Here is a 22,245-nt window from a genome sequence, read left to right as displayed (position 1 = left end):
GACCTTATCTTGTCTCTTGATGCACTGAAACTATACTGTGTGTGAGGCATTCCTCACCTTCTCCTATGATAGGTACTGCTTCTATCTTCACTGGGGGCTCATTCCAATGTAACTTTTTCTTTTATGGGGTTCAAAACAGTAGTGACACTCTGAACAGTCACCAAGACTGCAGGTATATACACACCTGTTTGCAAGTCCTGCTCCTCGATTGTTTCTTTGGTCAGATCTGTGTTGTGCACTTTGATCCTTATAATCGTTCATCTCGAAGAACTGTTTGTGTAACAGCAAACAGGCTACCCTTCCTTTTTGTCTGCTGCTCATCTTTGTTCGTTGTTTCCCATAGCTGTGGTGCCCTATCGCTTCTTATTTATTTGAAGAAAGAACAGGTTTCTTGCTCCAGAGGCACTCTTCTCTCTCGGCTCTATGTCCGATTCTGTGTGGATTCATACTGATACCTCTGGTGTCGCATTTGCCTTTGTGATCGGTTTCTCTTGACTGTTTCTTCCTGGGCCTGCCCTTGACCCATAGCTTCTTTGTTGCATAGTCTGTGATTAATTTTGAACTCTTGCAGAAGTTTTTGCTTCAAATTCCTTCACGTGGTTCATCTAACTCATCCTCTTCTATGTGAAACTTGTGTTCGACACACACACACACACACACACACACACACACACACACACACACACACACACACACACATTGTCGTCTATCCCCAGCGTTAACATCATGGCTCTGTGCGATTCAGTTACTTTTTGAATGACTCCTCTGAGTTTTATCCATTTGTTTGATCCCTTTATTACTATGTACTATGAGACTTGTGATTCAAACGCTTCCCTGCATGCTTCTTATATTTACGAAATCATTCCTTCCCTTGCAGTCTACTGAGTACCACTTTGCGCCATGGGTTAACTGCATACTCATTCTGTTCTTCTGTTTCCTGGTTTCTGAGGTTCCGTATGTCCTGGTTCTTTACAATTATAATGTATCACGGGTCTTGCCTTATCACATGGCCTGGAATGCCCTTGAAAATTGCATCAATGACACGCCAATTGATGCATGCTTCCATTTTCCTTGTGATGACCTGTGCGTAGAGCTTCCTCAGTTCTTCTCGGTAGTGACAAATGTGTCCGTTTCACTTCTCCATGGTGTATATTTTCCTTACATGTGTCTCTGTAGTGCAGTTCCTTGTGTTATGACCTCCTTTCTTGTATTTAAAGCAGTAATCTCGTGCTGGATGACTGGATTCACTGAACTTTTTTTTGCAAGGGGCAACGAATGCTTTTTCTGTTAACGCACGATCCATCACTTGAGCTTATGTTAAATGCACTCCTCTTGCCCTCACCACTGTTTTAATCCCCTCATCCTTGATTCCCTGTATGAATACTCCTTGTGCCTCCTTCCCAATTAGAGATTAGCTTCTCGGAATATAACCGAGCGAGGTGGCATAGTGGTTAGCACACTGGACTCGCATTCGAGAGGATGATGGTTCGAACCCGCAAACCTGCATCTAGCCATCCAGATTTGGGTTTTCTGTTGCTTCAAACAAATGCCGGGATGGTTCCTTTGAAAAGGCATGGCCGATTTCCTTCCCCGTCCTTGACACAGTCCGAGCTTGTGCTCCGTCTCTAATGACCTCGATGTTGATGGGATGTTAAACCAAGTCTTCCTTTCTTCTCAGAATGTCTGTTTTCCTCATCCCTATTCCCATCCAAAGCTCTCAGAGTTAACTTAAATGTGTCCAACAACACTTTTTGCTAAGCAAAGGTTTCACTACCTTCCAGTTTGATATTAGGTGATTTTTTGTCCTTTCTCAGAGCTGTAGTCTCCATAACATGTTGTGACTCTCTCATCGTGTCTGTTGGTCAGGCAAGTGGCACTCTGTTCACATTTACTGAAAGTTCAATATTGGAATTTGGTGTGGTCAGCCATGTAGGTGTCACTAATTCAGATGTTGGTGGCCCTGACCTTGATTGTCGTAACTGCTGTGATGGCGTGCTCTGATATTTAATGCAACAGTCTGCTCACTGTGGTCTCATATTCCTGTGATACGGGATGGTGGATGATTTCCTGACTTGTGCTTTCTTTGCTCCTGCTGTACACCAAAAGCACTGCTCTGCCTGTTCACTGTAATTGATCTACCTTGAAAGCTCAAGCCAGGTCATCCTAAGATGGGGCTTGTTAGTTCTCCTAAGAGAAGATCCTGTCATTCATACTTTAAGGTACCTTACTTCCTAGTAAAGATACTCAGCCAGGTATCAAAGCCTGGATCCCACATTGGACAACAGTTTATTTGTTGTAATCCACTGTGGGTTACAACATACTTACGCGGATCAGAGGTAACGTGGGAGGTCAACTGTTCCTTGGTACATGAGCAGTTATGTGCAGGAGTGAAACAGCAGCGGGATTTTTCAGATCTATGAGATTGGAGACAGTACAGAATGACTTTATTGTTAGGGTTATTTGGTAATGTGAAGTTCACAAGAAAATGAATCTCCGGTTTGGCGTACTGGTCTGCTTTTTATTGCTTCTGCATATGTTTACAATGAACATGCAGATGAGGACAGACACTAATTTATAACTTTAGTAAGTGTGAAACACAGACGAGACTTACTAGATTCTCCAAGCGATTACCAGAACAAATGGCCACTCCAGCCTATAACTGTACTCAGTAACGTATGTTGCTACAGACTGCAAACTGTGAAAGCACCAGATTCTATTGCTTGGGTTAAGTACTTGTCACTATGAAAGTGACATGCAGACATAGGTATATGTAGACAATTATATGACTGAAACAATAAAATTTATTATAATTCTCATTCACATACACACTATTCTTCCCCCCATGAACCATGGACCTTGCCGTTGGTGGGGAGGCTTGCGTACCTCAGCGACACAGATAGCCGTACCGTAGGTACAACCGCAACGGAGGGGTATCTGTTGAGAGGCCAGACAAACTTGTGATTCCTGAAGAGGGGCAGCAGCCTTTTCAGTAGTTGCAAGGGCAACAGTCTGGATGATTGACTGATCTGGCCTTGTAACAATAACCAAAACGGCCTTGCTGTGCTGGTACTGCGAATGGCTGAAAGCAAGGGGAAACTACGGCCGTAATTTTTCCCGAGGGCATGCAGCTTTACTGTATGATTAAATGATGATGGCGTCCTCTTGGGTAAAATATTCCGGAGGTAAAATAGTCCCCCATTCGGATCTCCGGGTGGGGACTACTCAAGAGGATGTCGTTATCAGGAGAAAGAAAACTGGCGTTCTACGGATCGGAGCGTGGAATGTCAGATCCCTTAATCGGGCAGGTAGGTTAGAAAATTTGAAAAGGGAAATGGATAGGTTAAAGTTAGATATAGTGGGAATTAGTGAAGTTCGGTGGCAGGAGGAACAAGACTTCTGGTCAGGTGACCACAGGGTTATAAACACAAAGTCAAATAGGGGTAATGCAGGAGTAGGTTTAATAATGAATAGGAAAATAGGAACGCGGGTAAGCTACTACAAACAGCTTAGTGAACGCATTATTGTGGCCAAGATAGATACGAAGCCCACACCTACTACAGTAGTACAAGTTTATATGCCAACTAGCTCTGCAGATGACGAAGAAATTGAAGAAATGTATGATGAAATAAAAGAAATTATTCAGATAGTGAAGGGAGACGAAAATTTAATAGTCATGGGTGACTGGAATTCGAGAGTAGGAAAAGGGAGAGAAGGAAACGTAGTAGGTGAATATGGATTGGGGCTAAGAAATGAAAGAGGAAGCCGCCTGGTAGAATTTTGCACAGAGCACAACTTAATCATAGCTAACACTTGGTTTAAGAATCATGATAGAAGATTGTATACATGGAAGAACCCTGGAGATACTAAAAGGTATCAGATAGATTATATAATGGTAAGACAGAGATTTAGCAACCAGGTTTTAAATTGTAAGACATTTCCAGGGCCAGATGTGGATTCTGACCACAATCTATTGGTTATGAACTGCAGATTGAAACTGAAGAAACTGCAAAAAGGTGGGAATTTAAGGAGATGGGACCTGGATGAACTGAAAGAACCAGAGGTTGTAGAGAGTTTCAGGGAGAGCATAAGGGAACAATTGACAGGAATGGGGGAAAGAAATACAGTATAAGAAGAATGGGTAGCTCTGAGGGATGAAGTAGTGAAGGCAGCAGAGGATCAAGTAGGTAAAAAGACGAGGGCTAATAGAAATCCTTGGGTAACAGAAGAAATATTGAATTTAATTGATGAAAGGAGAAAATATAAAAATGCAGTAAATGAAGCAGGCAAAAAGGAATACAAACGTCTCAAAAATGAGATCGACAGGAAGTGCAAAATGGCTAAGCAGGGATGGCTAGAGGACAAATGTAAGGATGTAGAGGCTTGTCTCACTAGGGGTAAGATAGATACTGCCTACAGGAAAATTAAAGAGACCTTTGGAGAGAAGAGAACCACTTGTATGAATATCAAGAGCTCAGATGGCAACCCAGTTCTACGCAACGAAGGGAAGGCAGAAAGGTGGAAGGAGTATATAGAGGCTCTATACAAGGGCGATGTACTTGAGGACAATATTATGGAAATGGAAGAGGATGTAGCTGAGATGGGAGATACGATACTGCGTGAAGAGTTTGACAGAGCACTGAAAGACCTGAGTCGAAACAAGGCCCCAGGAGTAGACAACATTCCATTATAACTACTGATGGCCTTGGGAGAACCAGTCATGACAAAACTCTACCATCTGGTGAGCAAGATGTACGAGACAGGCGAAATACCCACAGACTTAAAGAAGGATATAATAATTCCAATCCCAAAGAAAGCAGGTGTTGACAGATGTGAAAATTACCGAACTGTCAGTTTAATAAGTCACAGCTGCAAAATACTAACGCGAATTCTTTACAGACGAATGGAAAAACTGGTAGAAGCGGACCTGGGAAGATCAGTTTGGATTCCGTAGAAATGTTGGAACACGTGAGGCAATACTAACCTTACGACTTATCTTAGAAGAAAGATTAAGAAAAGGCAAACCTACGTTTCTAGCATTTGTAGACTTAGAGAAAGCTTTTGACAATGTTAACTGGAATACTCTCTTTCAAATTCTGAAGATGGCAGGGGTAAAACACAAGGAGCGAAAGGCTATTTACAATTTGTACAGAAACCAGATGGCAGTTATAAGAGTCGAGGGGCATGAAAGGGAAGCAGTGGTTGGGAAAGGAGTGAGACAGGGTTGTAGCCTCTCCCCGATGTTATTCAATCTGTATATTGAGCAAGCAGTAAAGGAAACAAAAGAAAAATTCGGAGTAGGTATTTAAAATTGATGGAGAAGAAGTAAAAACTTTGATGTTCGCCGATGACATTGTAATTCTGTCAGAGACAGCAAGGGACTTGGAAGAGCAGTTGAACGGAATGGGCAGTGTCTTGAAAGGAGGATATAAGATGAACATAAACAAAAGCAAAACGAGGATAATGGAATGTAGTCGAATTAAGTCGGGTGATGTTGAGGGTATTAGATTAGGAAATGAGACTCTTAAAGTAGTAAATGAGTTTTGCTATTTGGGGAGCAAAATAACTGATGATGGTCGAAGTAGAGAGGATATAAAATGTAGACTGGCAATGGCAAGGAAAGCGTTTCTGAAGAAGAGAAATTTGTTAACATCGAGTATAGATTTAAGTGTCAGCAAGTCATTTCTGAAAGTATTTGTATGGAGTGTAGCCATGTATGGAAGTGAAACATGGACGGTAAATAGTTTGGACAAGAAGAGAATAGAAGCTTTCGAAATGTGGTGCTACAGAAGAATGCTGAAGATAAGGTGGGTAGATCACGTAACTAATGAGGAGGTACTGAATAGGATTGGGGAGAAGAGGAGTTTGTGGCACAACTTGACCAGAAGAAGGGATCGGTTGGTAGGACATGTTCTGAGGCATCAAGGGATCACCAATTTAGTATTGGAGGGCAGCGTGGAGGGTAAAAATCGTAGGGGGAGACCAAGAGATGAATACACTAAGCAGATTCAGAAGGATGTAGGTTGCAGTAGGTACTGGGAGATGAAGAAGCTTGCACAGGATAGAGTAGCATGGAGAGCTGCATCAAACCAGTCTTAGGACTGAAGACCACAACAACAACAACAACATACACTCTATTATAGGCTGTTAGTCATCCAGGGATTCTGGCTGGAAATCCTCTTCACCCTGAACTCTCCTCAACCTGGAACATTGCCTTCCTTGACAGTTGAGGGCTTCTGTATATGGATCTTGGAGCCGTTTTCTTACAGATGGTACCTGACTGCGTCACTTTTTAACCCCCATTAGCAGTCAGTAAGTATGAAACCAGCAGTTTCTCAGTGTGTGTGATCTCTTAATGGACTAATGAAAGCACGTTTACACTTAGATGATTTTTCTTTTTTTCTGGCATCCCTTCATAATTCAGTCCTTTTACGGAGTGGTGAAGTTGCAAACACATTCTGATCTGTATCATAAATAATACATAATCATTTATCAAAGTGACAGAACGTCCATTTTCAGATTAACCAAAGCCATTCTAAGGCTTTGATACAGTTTATCACAAGATTCTATTAAATAAATTAAAAGCATTAGTAATAAGAGGGGTAGCTAATGACTGGTTTCAATCATACCTAGCAGATAGGTTACAAAGAGTAGAGATAACACATACTATAAATAGATCTAAACATTTAGTAAAACACTTATCAGAGCCAATAATTAATATAGGGGTTCTGCAAGATAGCATATTAGGACCAATACTATTCCTGATATACGCCAATGACTTTCCCAGTACTCATGATGAAAAAATTCTCTTCGCTGATGACAGCAATATTATAGTCGCTGAGAAAACAAGAAAACTCCTTGCAGAGAGAGCATGTGAAGCTCTGAAGGAATTTTACAACTGGTCAATAAGCAATAAAGTGACATTGAACATAAAGAAAACTAATGCCATGAATTTCAGTTTGAAGAAGGAAAATGACAGTTTTAAATTAAATGTAGATGGCACCTCTATAGACTGTGTAACAAATACACAGACTGTGTAACAAATGCAAAATTTCTAGGAATGAGTATTGATTCTCAGTTGAAGTGGTGTGAACATACAAAGATACTTGCAAACAGAATGTCATCAGCATGGTATGCCCTTTGAATCCTATCATCAGTGTGTAATGTGCAGTGTCTTTTAGTTACATACTATTCATATGTACACTAAGTTCTTAGCTATGGCATTCTTTTTTGGGGAACAAATGCGCAAAATATGTACACAATTTTCAGTCCAAAAAAGAGCCATAAGAATCCTAACCAAAAATGATACTCGAGCTCATTGTAAATATCTGTACAAAACGTTGGGGATTTTAACTGCTCCGTGTGTATACATTTACCAGTCAGTTGTACACAACAAAAATAACTTTGATAATTACTGCACAAACAGGTCTGTCCATGACCATGGAACATTTGCCAAGAAAAAATAAACATAAAACTCAAAACAGCATTTTCTACCAAGGAATAAAACTCTTACAATAAATTACCAAAACAGATAAAAGAAATTGCAAAAATACACTTATTTAAAAAGGCAGCAATACATTTTATACATTGAAGGATTACTTAGATAAAACAGAATAGGGGTTTGGTAAAAAAAATTATACAAGTAAATAATAATAATAATGATTACAAAACATCCAACATTCCACATAATACCTTCACACTAGGTTTTTTCCCCTTCTTTTCTCCTTTTCTAGAAAACTTACACCCAAGCTATGCATTGCACAATACACCTCTTCCTCTTTCTGAGTTCAACGTCTCAGTCATTATAGAGGGATGCTGACTCAGTTTTTCAGGACAGCAAATGGGAAATTGTGGTACAGAAAATGGCCCAGAGATCACTAGTGTGTGTGTGTGTGTGTGTGTGTGTGTGTGTGTGTGTGTGTGTGTGTGTGTGTGTGAAGTGTTATGAAACAATGTGTGTGTAGTATGTGCAATGAATGATAGTGAGATATGAGTGAAGAGTGTGGCATTAATCTAATGATTGTTTCTAACTAGAAATCTGTAGACCCCCTTTTCCACTATCTTATTTATAGAAAGTAAATTTGTGCTTAACTTTGGCTCATAAGGAACATCTGTTACTTTAACTTTTGTCTGTGTCTTCAGTTCCGTTTACTATTAAATTTCCATGTATTACCACTACCTTTCATATAAATATCAATTTACATGAATTCATTACATAAGGGAACTTTGTTGTGTACTGATCCATAAGTCAGTATATATCAGTCATTTATGGTTTTTTTCTGATACAAATGTAGTGAAGAATGTAATTTACCGATTACTTGCCATTTCTCTTGGTTTTACTGAAACAGTTCCCCCGCCCCCCAATTGTGACCATACCAGTACTTATAACAATTAAGCACCTTGGAAAAATTGTGTGCAGAGTTTCTGTTACCTTTCTGATTCACTTAAAGAAGTATGTCACTGTTCCAAGAGAGGTAGTACTTTTTGTCCTTCTCTTCCTGCAACAGTTAAGTCTTAGTTGTGTCTCCAGTTATTCATGTACGAGAATTCTCTAAACCCATGATAAAATCAAACAATGTAAATTCCAAGATGGAATGACAACAGTGTTTTGAAAAGGATAGATTGCTACTCACCTCATGGAGGAGACAATGAGTCACAGACAGGCATAGCAAAAATACTGCTAAATGTCTGAGCTTTTTGAGCCATAAGGCTTCATCCAAAGTAGAAAAAAACTTGCACATTCAAACAAGCACAACTCTCGTTCACACGACCACTATCTCTAACCAGTGAGGTCAACTGTACAGCAGCTGTGCCTGATAGATGGTGGGACAAAGAGGAGGCTGTGGCAGGGAGGTGGAGGGATAGCAGGGTAGGGGTGGGCGAAGGTTCAGTGCTGCTTGTGGTAGCATGCAGGGCCTCGGTGGGGTCAGAGTAGGGCTGCTACGTGCAGTCGGGAGGCCCCGAGGCGGCAGAGGGGAGGGTGAACGGAAAGGAGAGACGTAGAGGAGGGCAAAAAGACTTGTGGGGGCATTGGTGGAATAGAAGGCTGTGTAGTGCTGGAGTGGGGGCAGGGAAGGGGATAGGTGAGTGAAGGACAGGGACTAGTGAACATTGAGGCCAGGGGAGCTTATGGGAACATAGGGCGTAATACAGAGAGAGTTCCTGTCTGCACAATTAAGAAAAGCTTGTGTTGGTTGGGTGGATCTAGATGGATCTAGACAACACAGCCTGTGAAGCAGTCATTGAAATGAAGCACACTGTGGTGGGTAGCATGTTCAGCAACTGTGTGGTCCGACATTCTCTGGGCCCAGTTTGTCAGTGGCCATTTGTGTAGGCATACAGCTTTTTGGTTGTCATGCCCTCGTAGGAAGCAGCACAGTGGTCACAGTGCAGTTTGTAGATCACAACTGCTTTCACAGGTAGCCCTGCCTGTGATGGGATAACCCATGATAATTGATTTATAGTGATCAGTTACCCCTGCCAATAAAATGCGTCCTGTCCATTCATATTTCACTATGAAGCATTTAACATATAAAAAGTGGAAATTATTTTTTTCCTGTACTCTTCTATGGATGTGCAGTTCTCCAGGCAAATTGTATGGAGTGTTCTCAACAAACCAGTTCTTCCATAAAGTCCTCTGTCTTCATATACGTGTTATAATTTGTTCTAGGATTTTTGTGACTCTGATGTTCTGCTAGTGTACATAAAATGCAGGAGCAACCAAAATTGTGGTGCCACTTATCTGCTTTGATCTGTGCTATAACTGTGTTGTGTTGTTTGATGCCTTGGTAGTGTGGCCTATTTGAAATGGACTGTGTTTGCAGAGGATGTGTTGGAGTATGTGGTGGTGCTCTTTAGTGTGGGATGTCTGTTTCTAAATAGTTCATGAGTGCTGTTAGTGATTCATTGGCCTTTTTGAGTGCTGATTGTGAGAATAATGGTGGAAGGGTTTGTTAGTGTGTTATTTTGACATTGGCAGCTACGCGCAATAAACTCATTTTTGCATTTGGAATTATTAGTGCGGGTGCTGTTTATGGTTGGAGATTCACTTTACTATCATTTATTTTTTCGGTAGTTATGGACATGAAAACGAAATTCATGAATAGGTCCCTGCATGCTGCAGTGGGTGATGACATGTTGACCACGACTAAATTCCAGTGACCAGTACATATGATGCTGTCAGCACGATAACATATGGCTTTTTATCTGTAGGGGTTCCTGGTTTGAGAAGTCGTGGATGACCATTACAGAGTTGGTTTGATGACACATTGTTTTTGCTATCACTAGATTTGTTGGTTAGTAAGTACTATAGTATACATGGTTTGTGGATTTATGTGCATAATTCTGTGTTTCTTGTTGTCGAAATTGGTGTTAGTGCAGTTCTTTTGGGTTGCTTTGTTAGTTATTGATAATTATGATGGATTGTGATTTATGGGTATCATAGAGTTTGTTTTACTTGTATTGTCGAGTTTAGGTTTTTGATATTAGTTATATGGACTCTGTTTTAGTTATAAAGGTTAAGTGATATTTCTGTGACGGGGGTGTGGTGGTGTGTGTTCATGACATTGTGGACTGCATTTAAGCTATATAGGTTAAGAGAAATTTCTGCATTTTTAGTTGCTTCTGCAACGGTGTTCTAACCTGATTTGTTTACCATGGGGGACCGGTACCATCTCTTATTAATTTATTTGATCTGTCACTCTCAGTTGCCATCAATACGATTTCTCTGAATTTAAACCATATTTGTTTTGTGATTACATAGTTAGATTAGGAGGAGTGGAGACTTTCTCTTAGGAAGGTGTCAATGAATTTTTATCTTTTTTTTATATAGGTATATTTTGCATATTTGTTTTTTGTGGATGTGGATGTTATGGTATTCAGTCATCCTACAACAACCTTTTGGTCACTATACTCTGTATGCGTCATGATGCTCCGTATTTACATTTGTCGCTAAGAAGTCAAATATGTTTTCGCAACCATTTACAGTTTGAATGGGCTCCTGAACTAACTGTTGTAAATAATTTTCAAAGAAAGCATTCAGGATGATTTCTGACAGCATTTTATGCCTACCACTGTCTTGGAACGTATATTTTCACCAACATAATGGCAGTAGATTGAAGTCACCACCAACTGTAATTCTATGAGTGAGGTACCTCTTTGAAATCAGACTCAAGTGTTGCATTGTTCAGCAACTGTATCATCATAGTCAAGGGTCATTAAAAGAAACCATTTATTAATTTATTCTAGTTGTCAAGTATAACCTGTACTGATGCTAACTCACAGCAACTATTTATTTTTTCACTGCAAGGTAAACTGCTTGTGACAGCAATAAACACTCCATGACCAACTGTATTTAATCTATACTTCCTGAATACAGTTAGGTCCATATTTCTGTACCTATAACGATTTGAGCTTCTGTTCTTTCTGTTAGTGCTTGGAGCTCTAGTCCTTTGCCAATTCAGCTGCAACAATTCATAACTACAATACTAATTGTAGCTAGGTCTCCCCTTATCCTGTCTTTGCAGTGCACCCTTTCAGCCAGACACCCTTTCTGTAGTCTCCCAAGATACTTGTAACTAAAAAAACCACCTAGTCCACCCCACACAGCATCCACTACCCATGTAAGTGCTTCCTTTGTTTAGTGGACGCCTGAATTATTAAGCAGAACCTGAAAACCCACCATCCTGTGGTGCAATTCAAGAAATCTGCAACCTACATGGTTGCAGAATCATTTGAGCCTCTGATTCATACTGTCCTTCTGGCTCTGTACCAGGAGACTGCAGACAGTCCGGTCGATGATACTACAGATGGTGTGCTCCAATTCATCTCACTAACAAGTCTGGCAGTCCTTGCCACTGCAGCTAGCTGACCGAAACCAAAGAGACTCTCTTCCAATCCAAAGCTATACACATTGTTAGTAATGACAGGAGCCAATATCTGCAGTTGGCTGCACCCTGTGCTCTTCATGGCATATGGAAGCACCCTTAGCACATCTGGAATGACTCCTGCGAATGTGTACACAGAGTGCACTTCGGCTACCTTTCTCTGCTTGGCAGCCATATCACCAGGGAAACCCATTATGCACGTAAAATTGGAGTTTCCACCTACCAGTAATTCCATGGTCTGTGACTGCCCAGATCTTGCAGACCAAGAGGCTTTCCCTGAAACAGGGCAAGTGACAGGATATGGCTTAGGGTTACAAGACACGCATTACTCATGGAACACATGGTTCATACATGTCAACAACACTGTTTTCCTTCTGGAAACCAACATGTGAAGATTAAAATGAACACCTCTGCTTTTGCTTTTTTACTATCAGTTTCAGTTCTTGTGTCAGCCATGTGTACCTGGACACCCTTTATGTATGACTAGAATTTCCATGGGTTTTATGAGAAGACTTTCAATAAGATTCTACTGCGGTGCTCATCAAAGGCTTCATGCATCGCCTTTTTGATGCTCAAACACGTTTCCTTTAGCTTTTCTCTAGAAACCATATGCTTTGTGCTACACATGCCATGTAGTTGTCACTGATGATGTGACTTACCGAACGAAAGCGCTGGCAGGTCGATAGACACACAAACACACACGCAAAATCCAAGCTTTCGCAACAAACTGTTGCCTCATCAGGAAAGAGGGGAAGGAGAGGGAAAGACGAAAGGATGTGGGTTTTAAGGGAGAGGGTAAGGAGTCATTCCAATCCCGGGAGCGGAAAGACTTACCTTAGGGGGAAAAAAGGACAGGTATACACTCGCACACACACACGTATCCATCCACACATATACAGACACAAGCAGACATATTTAAAGACCTTTTTTCCCCCTAAGGTAAGTCTTTCCGCTCCCGGGATTGGAATGACTCCTTACCCTCTCCCTTAAAACCCACATCCTTTCGTCTTTACGAAAGCGCTGGCAGGTCGATAGACACACAAACAAACACAAACACAAAATTCAAGCTTTCGCAACAAACTGTTGCCTCATCAGGAAAGAGGGAAGGAGAGGGAAATTCCCACGTGGAATGTTTTCCTATATATATATATATATATATATATATATATATATATATATATATATATATATATTGAGGTGGAGGGTGGCAGGTACATGTGTATCCAGTGTTTGGTCTTTTAAATATGAGCCACAATTCTTCTATATGCTCTTGTACAGAATTAATGTCTCAAATTCCTCCTTGAGATGTGACACTGTTGCCATTATGTAGTTTACTGAACCTTTCTACATGTTTTGATTGGATAATGTACTTTGGTAAAGATTGTTGTTACTACCACTTCATGGTCACTGATATCATTTTTAATATGGGAGGCAATGAAGCCCCATGCTTCTTGACAGAGCGTAGGGGGAACGATGTGGGAGACCCGCACTGCCGTACTAGGCAAGGTCGCAATGGAGGTGGTTTGCCGTTGCCTTCTTCCGACCGTAATGGGGATGAATGATGATGATGAAGACGACACAACTACTCCCAGTCATCTCTGGGCAGGTGAAAATCCCTGACCCTGCCAGGAATCGAACACGGTACACTGTGCCCAGGAAGCGAGGATGCTACCGCGAAACCACAAGCTGTAGACTATTTTCAATATGGAAATCGTAAATAAAAGTCATGACTATTTGTTGCCGTTAGATCTAATAGATTTCCATCATGAGTAGTCTTGCAGTCTGTTCCAGGAAGTTTTCAGAGAGGACATTTAGTATTGCTTTGCAGGGTGTGTTTTCACTTCCACCACTTACATGACTGAAACAATCCCTTTCAGTTCTTGGGTCATTAAAGTCTCCTCCAATCGTGACAGTATATTTGGAGAACATATTTACTAACAAACTGAGATTTGTTGTAAGTGTGTGGTAATCTAATGGTCAATCTGGTGATTGATAGAAAGATGCAGTTATAAATTTATACACGGACTTTATACTGTCTCCTACCCAAAAAAATCCTATACACGATGATGTTGACTGCTGAAGCTGATGTCTTGAAGAACTGCGGTGAGCTCTTGCACACTATATTGACCTCGGCCTGAGGGTGCTGCTCTGCTGAGAGGGAAGTGTGGTTTCCTGGAGTCCCTCCCATTGGTTGTTGCAGATAGTGGCGAGCCCTCACTAATGTCTGTCTGTACTGCCAACTTTGGTGTGGCATTGCAACCTCTACATGATACCACACTTTTTCAGCTAATTTTTTATTTTATTTAGTATTTAAGTCAAAACTATACTAAAATTTTCTTTAAGTGTGAGGAAATGGTGTGGACGTGCACAGATATGCACACTTCCATGGGAGATTTTTAGTATCCTTTTAATATATTGGTCAGCAACCAGTTTCCCTGTTGCCATTGGCTAATAGTCTTCCAAGTCTCTAATATGTGTACATGGACCATTGTCTCATAAAGATTGCTAATGAGTAAAGACTTTATTCTCACTAAGCATTTGTTCATAACGTGCAGGGGCATTGATAATCATGCCACTAAGTGCCCGGAAACTAATGTCATCATCATCATCATCCAGTATCACTAACTTTTCATCTGTTTTATTTATATTGTAATTAATGGAAATTCATAACTTTATATTTTTTAATGAAATTTATGCTCTTCAGCAGTGTGTGCACTGTTACGAAATTCTGTGGCAGATTAATATTGTGTCTCAGGCTAAGACTCAAATCTGGAAAGTTTGCTTCCACAGGGAGTGTTCTCTCTGACTGTGCTACACAGGCACTGCTCACAATCTGCCCTCACAGCTATAGTGTGCTCCATACTAGTCTTCACAGAAGTTCTCCTGCACAAGTTACAGACTCCCCTAACCATATCTCCCTAGTATCCCAGGAATGATAATCCAAGGAGGTGTGCAGGAGAGCTTGTGTGAAGTTTGGAATGTAGGGGAGAGATTTGGAGGCAGTAAAGACGTGAGGATGGGTCATTAGTCTTGCCTGAGTAGCTCAGTCTGTAAGAACATTTACTATGAAAAGCAAGGTTTTTGGTTCCTTTCCTTATACAGTTTTAATCTGCCAGGAAGTGTGACATATATTTTTATTTCTTGTATTCTTTAAGACAAAGCAGTTGTGTTGATCACAATTTGTGTGTATGGATCCAAGTTTCCACGCACTACGAAGTCAGCTAATTTTCTGTTACAGCTTAGACATTTTATTTCTTGAATATTTGATATGCAATCTTCTCAAGTTTTCACTCTGCTTAAAAATACAGTCCAAATACAGTTTTAAATGTGATCAGAGACAGTCACTAGAACTGTTGTGTATTAATCTTCTTTCAACCCTGTCAGTTGTAAAATTGTCAGCTAAAATGTTTTGTGTTGTGTTTTCCACATAGAAGCTGACCTGTATCCAAGAACTACAGCTGTTGGAAGTATTGTGTGATTATTTCTCATTTCGAGGAGTCAACAATGATTCAACATGTAACACTGTTTTCATGTCCTTATTCCCTCCGACAAATATGGAGAGATGTCGATTTCTGGCCAAACTTGTGTCCATGGCAATTTCAACAAAAAATACTCCTGTACTAAGTGCAACAGGCATATGGATGCAGGTAAAAATGAAAATTTGATAATATGTTAGTACTGATTTACATTTTAGGAAACCAATTAAGACATTGATGAGTTGCATGTATATAAACAGTATTTTACACTGTAAATCTTTTTATGTGCAATAGTATAGTGAAATCTTCAGTTAACAACAGTTTTTCCATTATCACACAGTTGTTTTATTTTGCTTACTTTATTCTCAATTTCTTTTTTATAGCAACTTGGATGCACTTCTAAAGTCAGTATGGAGCTCGTGCGGGGACTGGTGAAAGATTATTTTGTGCTGGTTCCAAAAGCAGTAAGTGTGCTACAAGATTTGCCCCAGCTGGCACCACACTTTACAGCCAATTTTCTGACAGCTGTAGCAGATATGTATGGCTCCGAAGGTATGTAGTTGAATCATAAGATGTAACAAGTTTTTATTTGCAGACAGTAAGAAGTATTTTGCTCCATTTATTCTGTTTCTCATTTTAAATCAACTAGGTAAGTATTTGTACATATTTACAACTGTTGATCTAAAAAGTCAAAATTTTCATTACAAAATTGTGTGTTGTTACTATTAGGATATACAGATGAACAAAACATATTCTAAATCCTGGCCTATGATTTATGTTCAAATTTGAGAGAGGAATACAGATGGTTTTCAGTGGAAGTTGGGTAACATGGATTGCTGCCAGTAACAGTCACAGAAGAGGAGGAGAGGGCAAACAGAAACAATGTAAAAATGGTGATAAGAAAGACTGGTTGTAAGAGAATGAAGAGGGAGTTAGGGAATAGGAAGCATGTGGCCACAGATGGTGAGTAATGTGGGATTCTACAAAGAGCATGGCAAGAAACGATGTGATGACGGGTTAATTCCCACCACAGTACAGTCCAGATGCTTCGGTAGGGTTGAAACTGGCACCAATATGGAAACAGCTGTTGAATACATTGTTGTCATACTATGTAGCATGTTCAAAACAGATTTTTGGCTAAACTCAGTTAGATGGCGGCCATTCATACAAGTGTTTTGTTGTCATACTCACGTAGAATACTGCACAGTAATTTTAGCCTATCTTACACACCATTTCCACTTCAGTAATGTAGTAGGAAATACTGCATCTGGACTCCCATTAGGATGTGGTGGGTGGGTTTATGGGACTAGTCTTCTAACTGAGGACTCCACAAGGAAATAGCTTATGTAGTGCAAGATTGAGAGTGTATTTGTGTGATGATGAAATACTAGTTTGGGGAACAAAGATATGGTTTTGGGTGAAATATACCTCATCCCAGTGTGTGGCAACAGAAGATCTCCTTGTGAAGGAGTATTTTGTTTGCCTGGGTGGTAAGGGGAGAAGTTGTCAGCGTCTGTTTCCTAGTGGTAATGATATTGTTAATGTCTCAATGGGAATGGCACTGGGCACTTGATTCAGGACTTGCTGGACAGTATATTGTCTGTCTTTAAAGGCTTTTGTAAGCTCGTTTGTGTAGATAAATGGAGCTTCCCACTGCAGATTTGGTGCACACAGTTCCCCACACTGTAAGAGAGGGACTTTGTAGGCCTAATATTGAATGCTTGGCAACTGTCAAAATAGAGGCTCTGTTGATAGGTGTTTTTAATATTGACTTGTTTCCATGCAGCTATTGGTGTGTTAAGGAGGATCATTCAAAGAGATAGGTCTTTGAGCTGAGAAAGATAAGTTAAAATGTAACTGGCAGAATCTGTTGAGATTCTAGACAAAACAGAAGAAACTACCACTCTCAAAGATGTTATCCATGAATTTGGACCAGAAAAGAGGTTTAAGATTTTGAATACATAGGGAGGATTCATTTAAATGACACAGAACAGATTCACATACAACAGTGATAGACATGGCTGCTTGGAAATTGTGTGGAATTTATTATCCTTTACAGAAGAAATCATTATGGGTTTGAATGCATTTGGCCAACCAAATTTTATAAAAGGCATTGGGTTTGGTGTTGCATCTCTTTTTCAAATATTTTGTTCCACAGCAGCAAGGCCTTATGCATGGGGGATCCTAGTATACAGTGATGCAGCACATGTAATGAAAAGCAAGGCATCTGATAATAATGCTTTGGAAAGTAGTCTGTTAAATTTTGAGCATACACATACACAAATTTCATTTTTCATCACTAATAATTTGGCCACTTATCTTACAGCCATCTCCAGCGTGAACCTTGAGCTGCCTTACATGTTCCACATGTTGATTCTCTAATGTGAGTCAGCACCATAGATGGCGATCAATATACCTTGCAGATACAGACAGGGTCCTTGTGACAAGTGGAGAAAGTGATTGGATAGTCACGTTCTAACTTGATGTATCACACTACAATGTATTCTCTCAAATTTAATTATAGCATGGCCTGTATTCTGTGCCTTTTCTCATCTGCTAATCAGATCTTCATTACTTCCATAAATACTTGAGTTCCAAAACAATAAGATGGAACCTACAATTTTCACATCACTATTATCCGTAGAGTGGCCCTTATGTTTGCAGTGTTCCATTTTTTGCTGAATAATCTGATAGTTGCAAGTCAGTGTGCTGTTGGTGTTTGATGTGTCTCCAATGAACCGTTCATGTTGCTTGCCATTCTTTAGTAGCTTTTAGATTAGTCTTCACAGCTTTTAGATTAGTTTTCAGACATCTCATCAGAAAGTCAATTTAGTTTCAGAAGGTTTACCATTGTGGCATACGAAGAAAGAAAAATTCCTCAGACGTCAAAGTGGATAGCTGTGTGTTATATCTATTGGAAATCACTTTCATTTCAGGGTAATGACCTAAAACCTTCAACTTCTAATCTTTTTCAGCAAAAACTAGAGAATTCATCAGTCATCTGTAATTTTGGGTGAATAACGTCATTGTGATTTCATGTCAGTTTCATCTCTTGACTGATTTAAAGCTGAAAAATTGATTTTTTTTTTCGTTCCTTTTTCTGTCGCAACTTTTTTCAAACTTGTCACTTGATTTCTTTGACATTAATTTGGCTACTGTATGTCTGAAGTTCGTCATAAGCATCTGTTGGCCATAGACGAGGTAAGACAGTGCTGCAATAGCTGCATGTTGTCCCTCCGGTTTCAAAAGGTGGAAAAATCTTCAATTCCTCTCTTGAGACATTCTCAGTTGGAAGTTGCAAATGTGCTGCAATAGTTTAAGTTGGCTGTTGTAGAGATTTCACATCATTTTAAGTAGAGCCATCAAGCATGCTGCGAAATGTCCATAATACACTTTTTCACTTTTTTGTGTGCACAGAGCTTCAGAAACAGGACCACAGCATGTTGTAAAACTCTTTTATGTATTCATATTTGCTATGTCTTCTGAAAAGTTTCAAACCCAAAGCTGTGTGTAACTTCATAGACTTATTATTGAATAAATTTATTTCATTTCATTACACAAACTAGTCTCTTTTATGAAGTGCACTTCATCAAATGCTTGTCCAGAAACAATTATTTTGGATGCATCCAGCATTACTTTTTTGTATGGCTACACATTGCATTTGGCTAATGGTATCTATTGTCTAGTTTTTTCAAGATATTAAATTTTACAGTTAGCACCACTTGTAGTTGACAAATTTAAAGTATGTTTGCACATAAAAAGTGTGATGGTAACTGGGCATTACATCCTGTGATATTGGCATTTTTACTGCTTTGGAAAATTTTGATATTTCTATGATCTTATCCACCACGTGTGTCATCATCATCATCATCATCAGCAGCAGCAGCAGCAGCAGCAGCAGCAGCACTTATATCTTGCTCATCTTCCAACTCCATTGACCGACTGAATGACACACAAAATACTATAAACACATTCACAAAATTGCTTTCCTTACCAGTTGCTGTTGCAATGACTCTCTATGGGTATAAACTAAATATCTGCGAATTCCATATAGCATTGTGTCTATACGATTGCAGGTATGAGTTCCAGAAAGTCATCAACATGCTAATGATTGTCTGTTGAGAATAACCTCAATCTAGTGGGATATGATGTCAAAAATCCGTTTTGTGACATATCCACAACTATTCACATATATTTCCCTTCTTGCAATAATAATTTATTCTGAAACTTGTTCCTGGTGATAATCATTTACTTTCTTGGTAAGTGTCCTTTGGTTAGTAACCTTTACACCATAATCTGATATTTTGAATTGTTCATCATTTAAATAAAAAAAGTGGGTCTTACAGCACCAGTGAGATCATAGAATGGATGAGAAATACAAGATCATTGACATGTGTATTGTGAAAAATTCTTAGAGATGCATCATTATTTGTGACAATTTTAAATATCCCTGTGTCAATTGCTTAGCATAAGAATGACATAATCAAAGGGATGGTTACCCATGATTTCATTTTAACTACTCAGAAAGTTCTACGTTGAATTAGAACTTTACTTAATAATAAAAATAAATAAATAAATAAATTTATCTCATTTCCTACCATCCAAACTTCAGAGGAGGTCTCATCCATGTCTTGCAGGACTAGCACTCCTGGAAGAAAGGATATTATGGAGACAGGGATTAGCCATTACCTGGAGGTTGTTTCCAGATTTAATATTCATTCTGCTCCAAAGTAAGGGCTGACTTGAAATTTCCTGGCAGATTAAAACGGTGTGCTAGACTGGGACTAGAACTTTTTGCATGCGAGTGCTCTACCTGTGGAGCTATCCAAGCACTTGCCCACAAAAGGCAAAGGTTCCAGTTTCGAGTCCTAGGACCTTTGTCTTTTGAGTGCAAGTGCTCTACTTATGGAGCTATCCAAATACTTGCCCACAAAAGGCAAAGGTCTGTGGTTCAAGTGTCAGTCTGGCTCACATTTGTAGTCTGCCAGGAAGTATCAAGCCATGGTGTACTGTTTCTGAGTGATAAAACTCAGTTCGTCATAAGCATCCATTGATCATAGACAAGGTAAGACAGTGCTACAATAGCTTTATGTTGTCCCTCTGGTTTTGAAATGTGGAAAAATCTTCAATTCGTCTCTTGACACATTCTCAGTTCGATGTTGCAAATGTGCTGCAATGGTTTAAGTTGGCTGTTGTAGAGATTTCACATCATTTTCAGCATACTCATTGTTTTAGGAAATATTGGACTTAATGTCTGTTGATGTTAAAAACCACTGTGTTCTTACATTGTTCATTCATTTTGTAGCACTGGAAACACAAGAAAATTGGTTTATTATATCAACAGAATCCACAGAGTTAGCAACCACGGTACATCTGAGAAAGTAGTTGTTGTTGTAGATGTGTGTCTGTCAGCTATACTTGTATTATTTTCCAGTTAAGTCCATTGAACCTAATCCATTAGACCTACATGTCTGCAGGGACAGGTGGGGAGGGAAGGAGGCAGTCTTGACAAGTGCAAAGCTAGTTGAATTGGAGAGTGTCAGTAGAGTAGTGTAACTGGTTAGACTATTAGCTTATGAGCGTTTTATGTTACATTTGTTACCCTGTAAACTAAGTAGAGCTGTCATCATTCTCAAGGATGGTTTCAACACCACCCTGCTTTATTAGGTAGGTCTGTTAGTTTCAGCACTACACTGTGTTATTAGGTATGGTCATATTCGATTTAGTATATCCTTGCCTTCCTCCAACCTTTAAACTGACTTATCCACCCAATTAAACAAGGACCTACAGTTTAATACAGACTCTGAACTAAGGTGCAACTGGTTGTTTTTCATATTAACAAGTCATTGGCAGAAGAGAAAGTGTTAAAAGTCAGAAAAAAAACTAGGATGAAATGGAGACAGAAGCACATGGTGTTGGATTTGCAGTCTGACACTTATCCACTGAGTCGCCAAGAAACACTTCTGCATAAAGTATTTGTACATTATTTACATAACCAAACACTGGCTATATGGGGGAGAATTCTGATTGAGTGTAGTCAGAAATTTATTTGAATAATGCTCATATGAGTGCAGCAAACTGATCAGTATGTTCCTTATCACCTAAGCTTTGAAAAGGTGCACTACACCCTTGACTACCTCCCTTCGTGCCCCGAGCTGAGGTCCATCATACTCTTCCCCTCCGTTTTCTACCATATCCTGCATCAAAATCCCTCATCATGCAACTCCTGCTCGCAGTCCAGTATTCCACTATCCCAACTTTCCTCTCTACTCCTGTCCTTCTCCCCACTATATTCCCTGTCCCACTTCCGCACCCTCTCTTCCTTCCCTCTCTCTGTTCCTACCTTTGCACGCCCCACCTCTCCCCTCTCCCTCTATCTGCTCCCCTGCCCTGCCATGCCATGTCCTGCTCTGCCCTGCCCCACATACCCCAAGATAGTGGCCTCTTTTCTATGTTGTTAAGGAGCAGATTTAAATGTTTTAGTGGATGGTTAATTTCCCATTTTTAGTGTTCTGTACCTCAGTTGCTAAAAACAGAATCCTTGTAGGATCACTTTGTTGTCCATCTGTTAAAACTCCTTTTTCACAGGAATTGTCTAAAATTTGTGTCAAGTACTGTGGTCTACAGTTCTTTGCCAATGTAAAGAAGTTTAAGCTTTTAAGTCAGTACAATCAAAGTTACTGTCATTTATGTCACGTATTTTGATATTTGCAAACTCGCACATCAAAACTTGTAGATGAACTGTCTAAATACACTCCTGGAAATGGAAAAAAGAACACATTGACACCGGTGTGTCAGACCCACCATACTTGCTCCGGACACTGCGAGAGGGCTGTACAAGCAATGATCACACGCACGGCACAGCGGAAACACCAGGAACCGCGGTG

At 39.9% G+C, this 22,245-nt stretch overlaps 1 protein-coding gene across 2 annotated transcripts in view; it reads left to right on the top strand.

Moving 5' to 3' along the window:
• Positions 1–22,245, top strand: part of LOC126251518 (integrator complex subunit 15) — a 48,774-nt gene that overhangs the window by 7,807 nt on the left and 18,722 nt on the right. For both annotated transcript variants that reach the window (XM_049951999.1, XM_049951998.1), the window contains exons 3-4: positions 15,314–15,529; positions 15,742–15,910. In XM_049951999.1, coding sequence (XP_049807956.1) covers positions 15,314–15,529; positions 15,742–15,910 — 385 coding nt within the window. The remainder of the gene's footprint in view (positions 1–15,313; positions 15,530–15,741; positions 15,911–22,245) is intronic.

The sequence above is a fragment of the Schistocerca nitens genome, chromosome 4 (assembly GCF_023898315.1).
Source record: "Schistocerca nitens isolate TAMUIC-IGC-003100 chromosome 4, iqSchNite1.1, whole genome shotgun sequence".
Taxonomy (NCBI): Eukaryota; Metazoa; Arthropoda; class Insecta; order Orthoptera; family Acrididae; genus Schistocerca; species Schistocerca nitens.
This window is presented reverse-complemented; position numbering and strand designations above follow the sequence as displayed.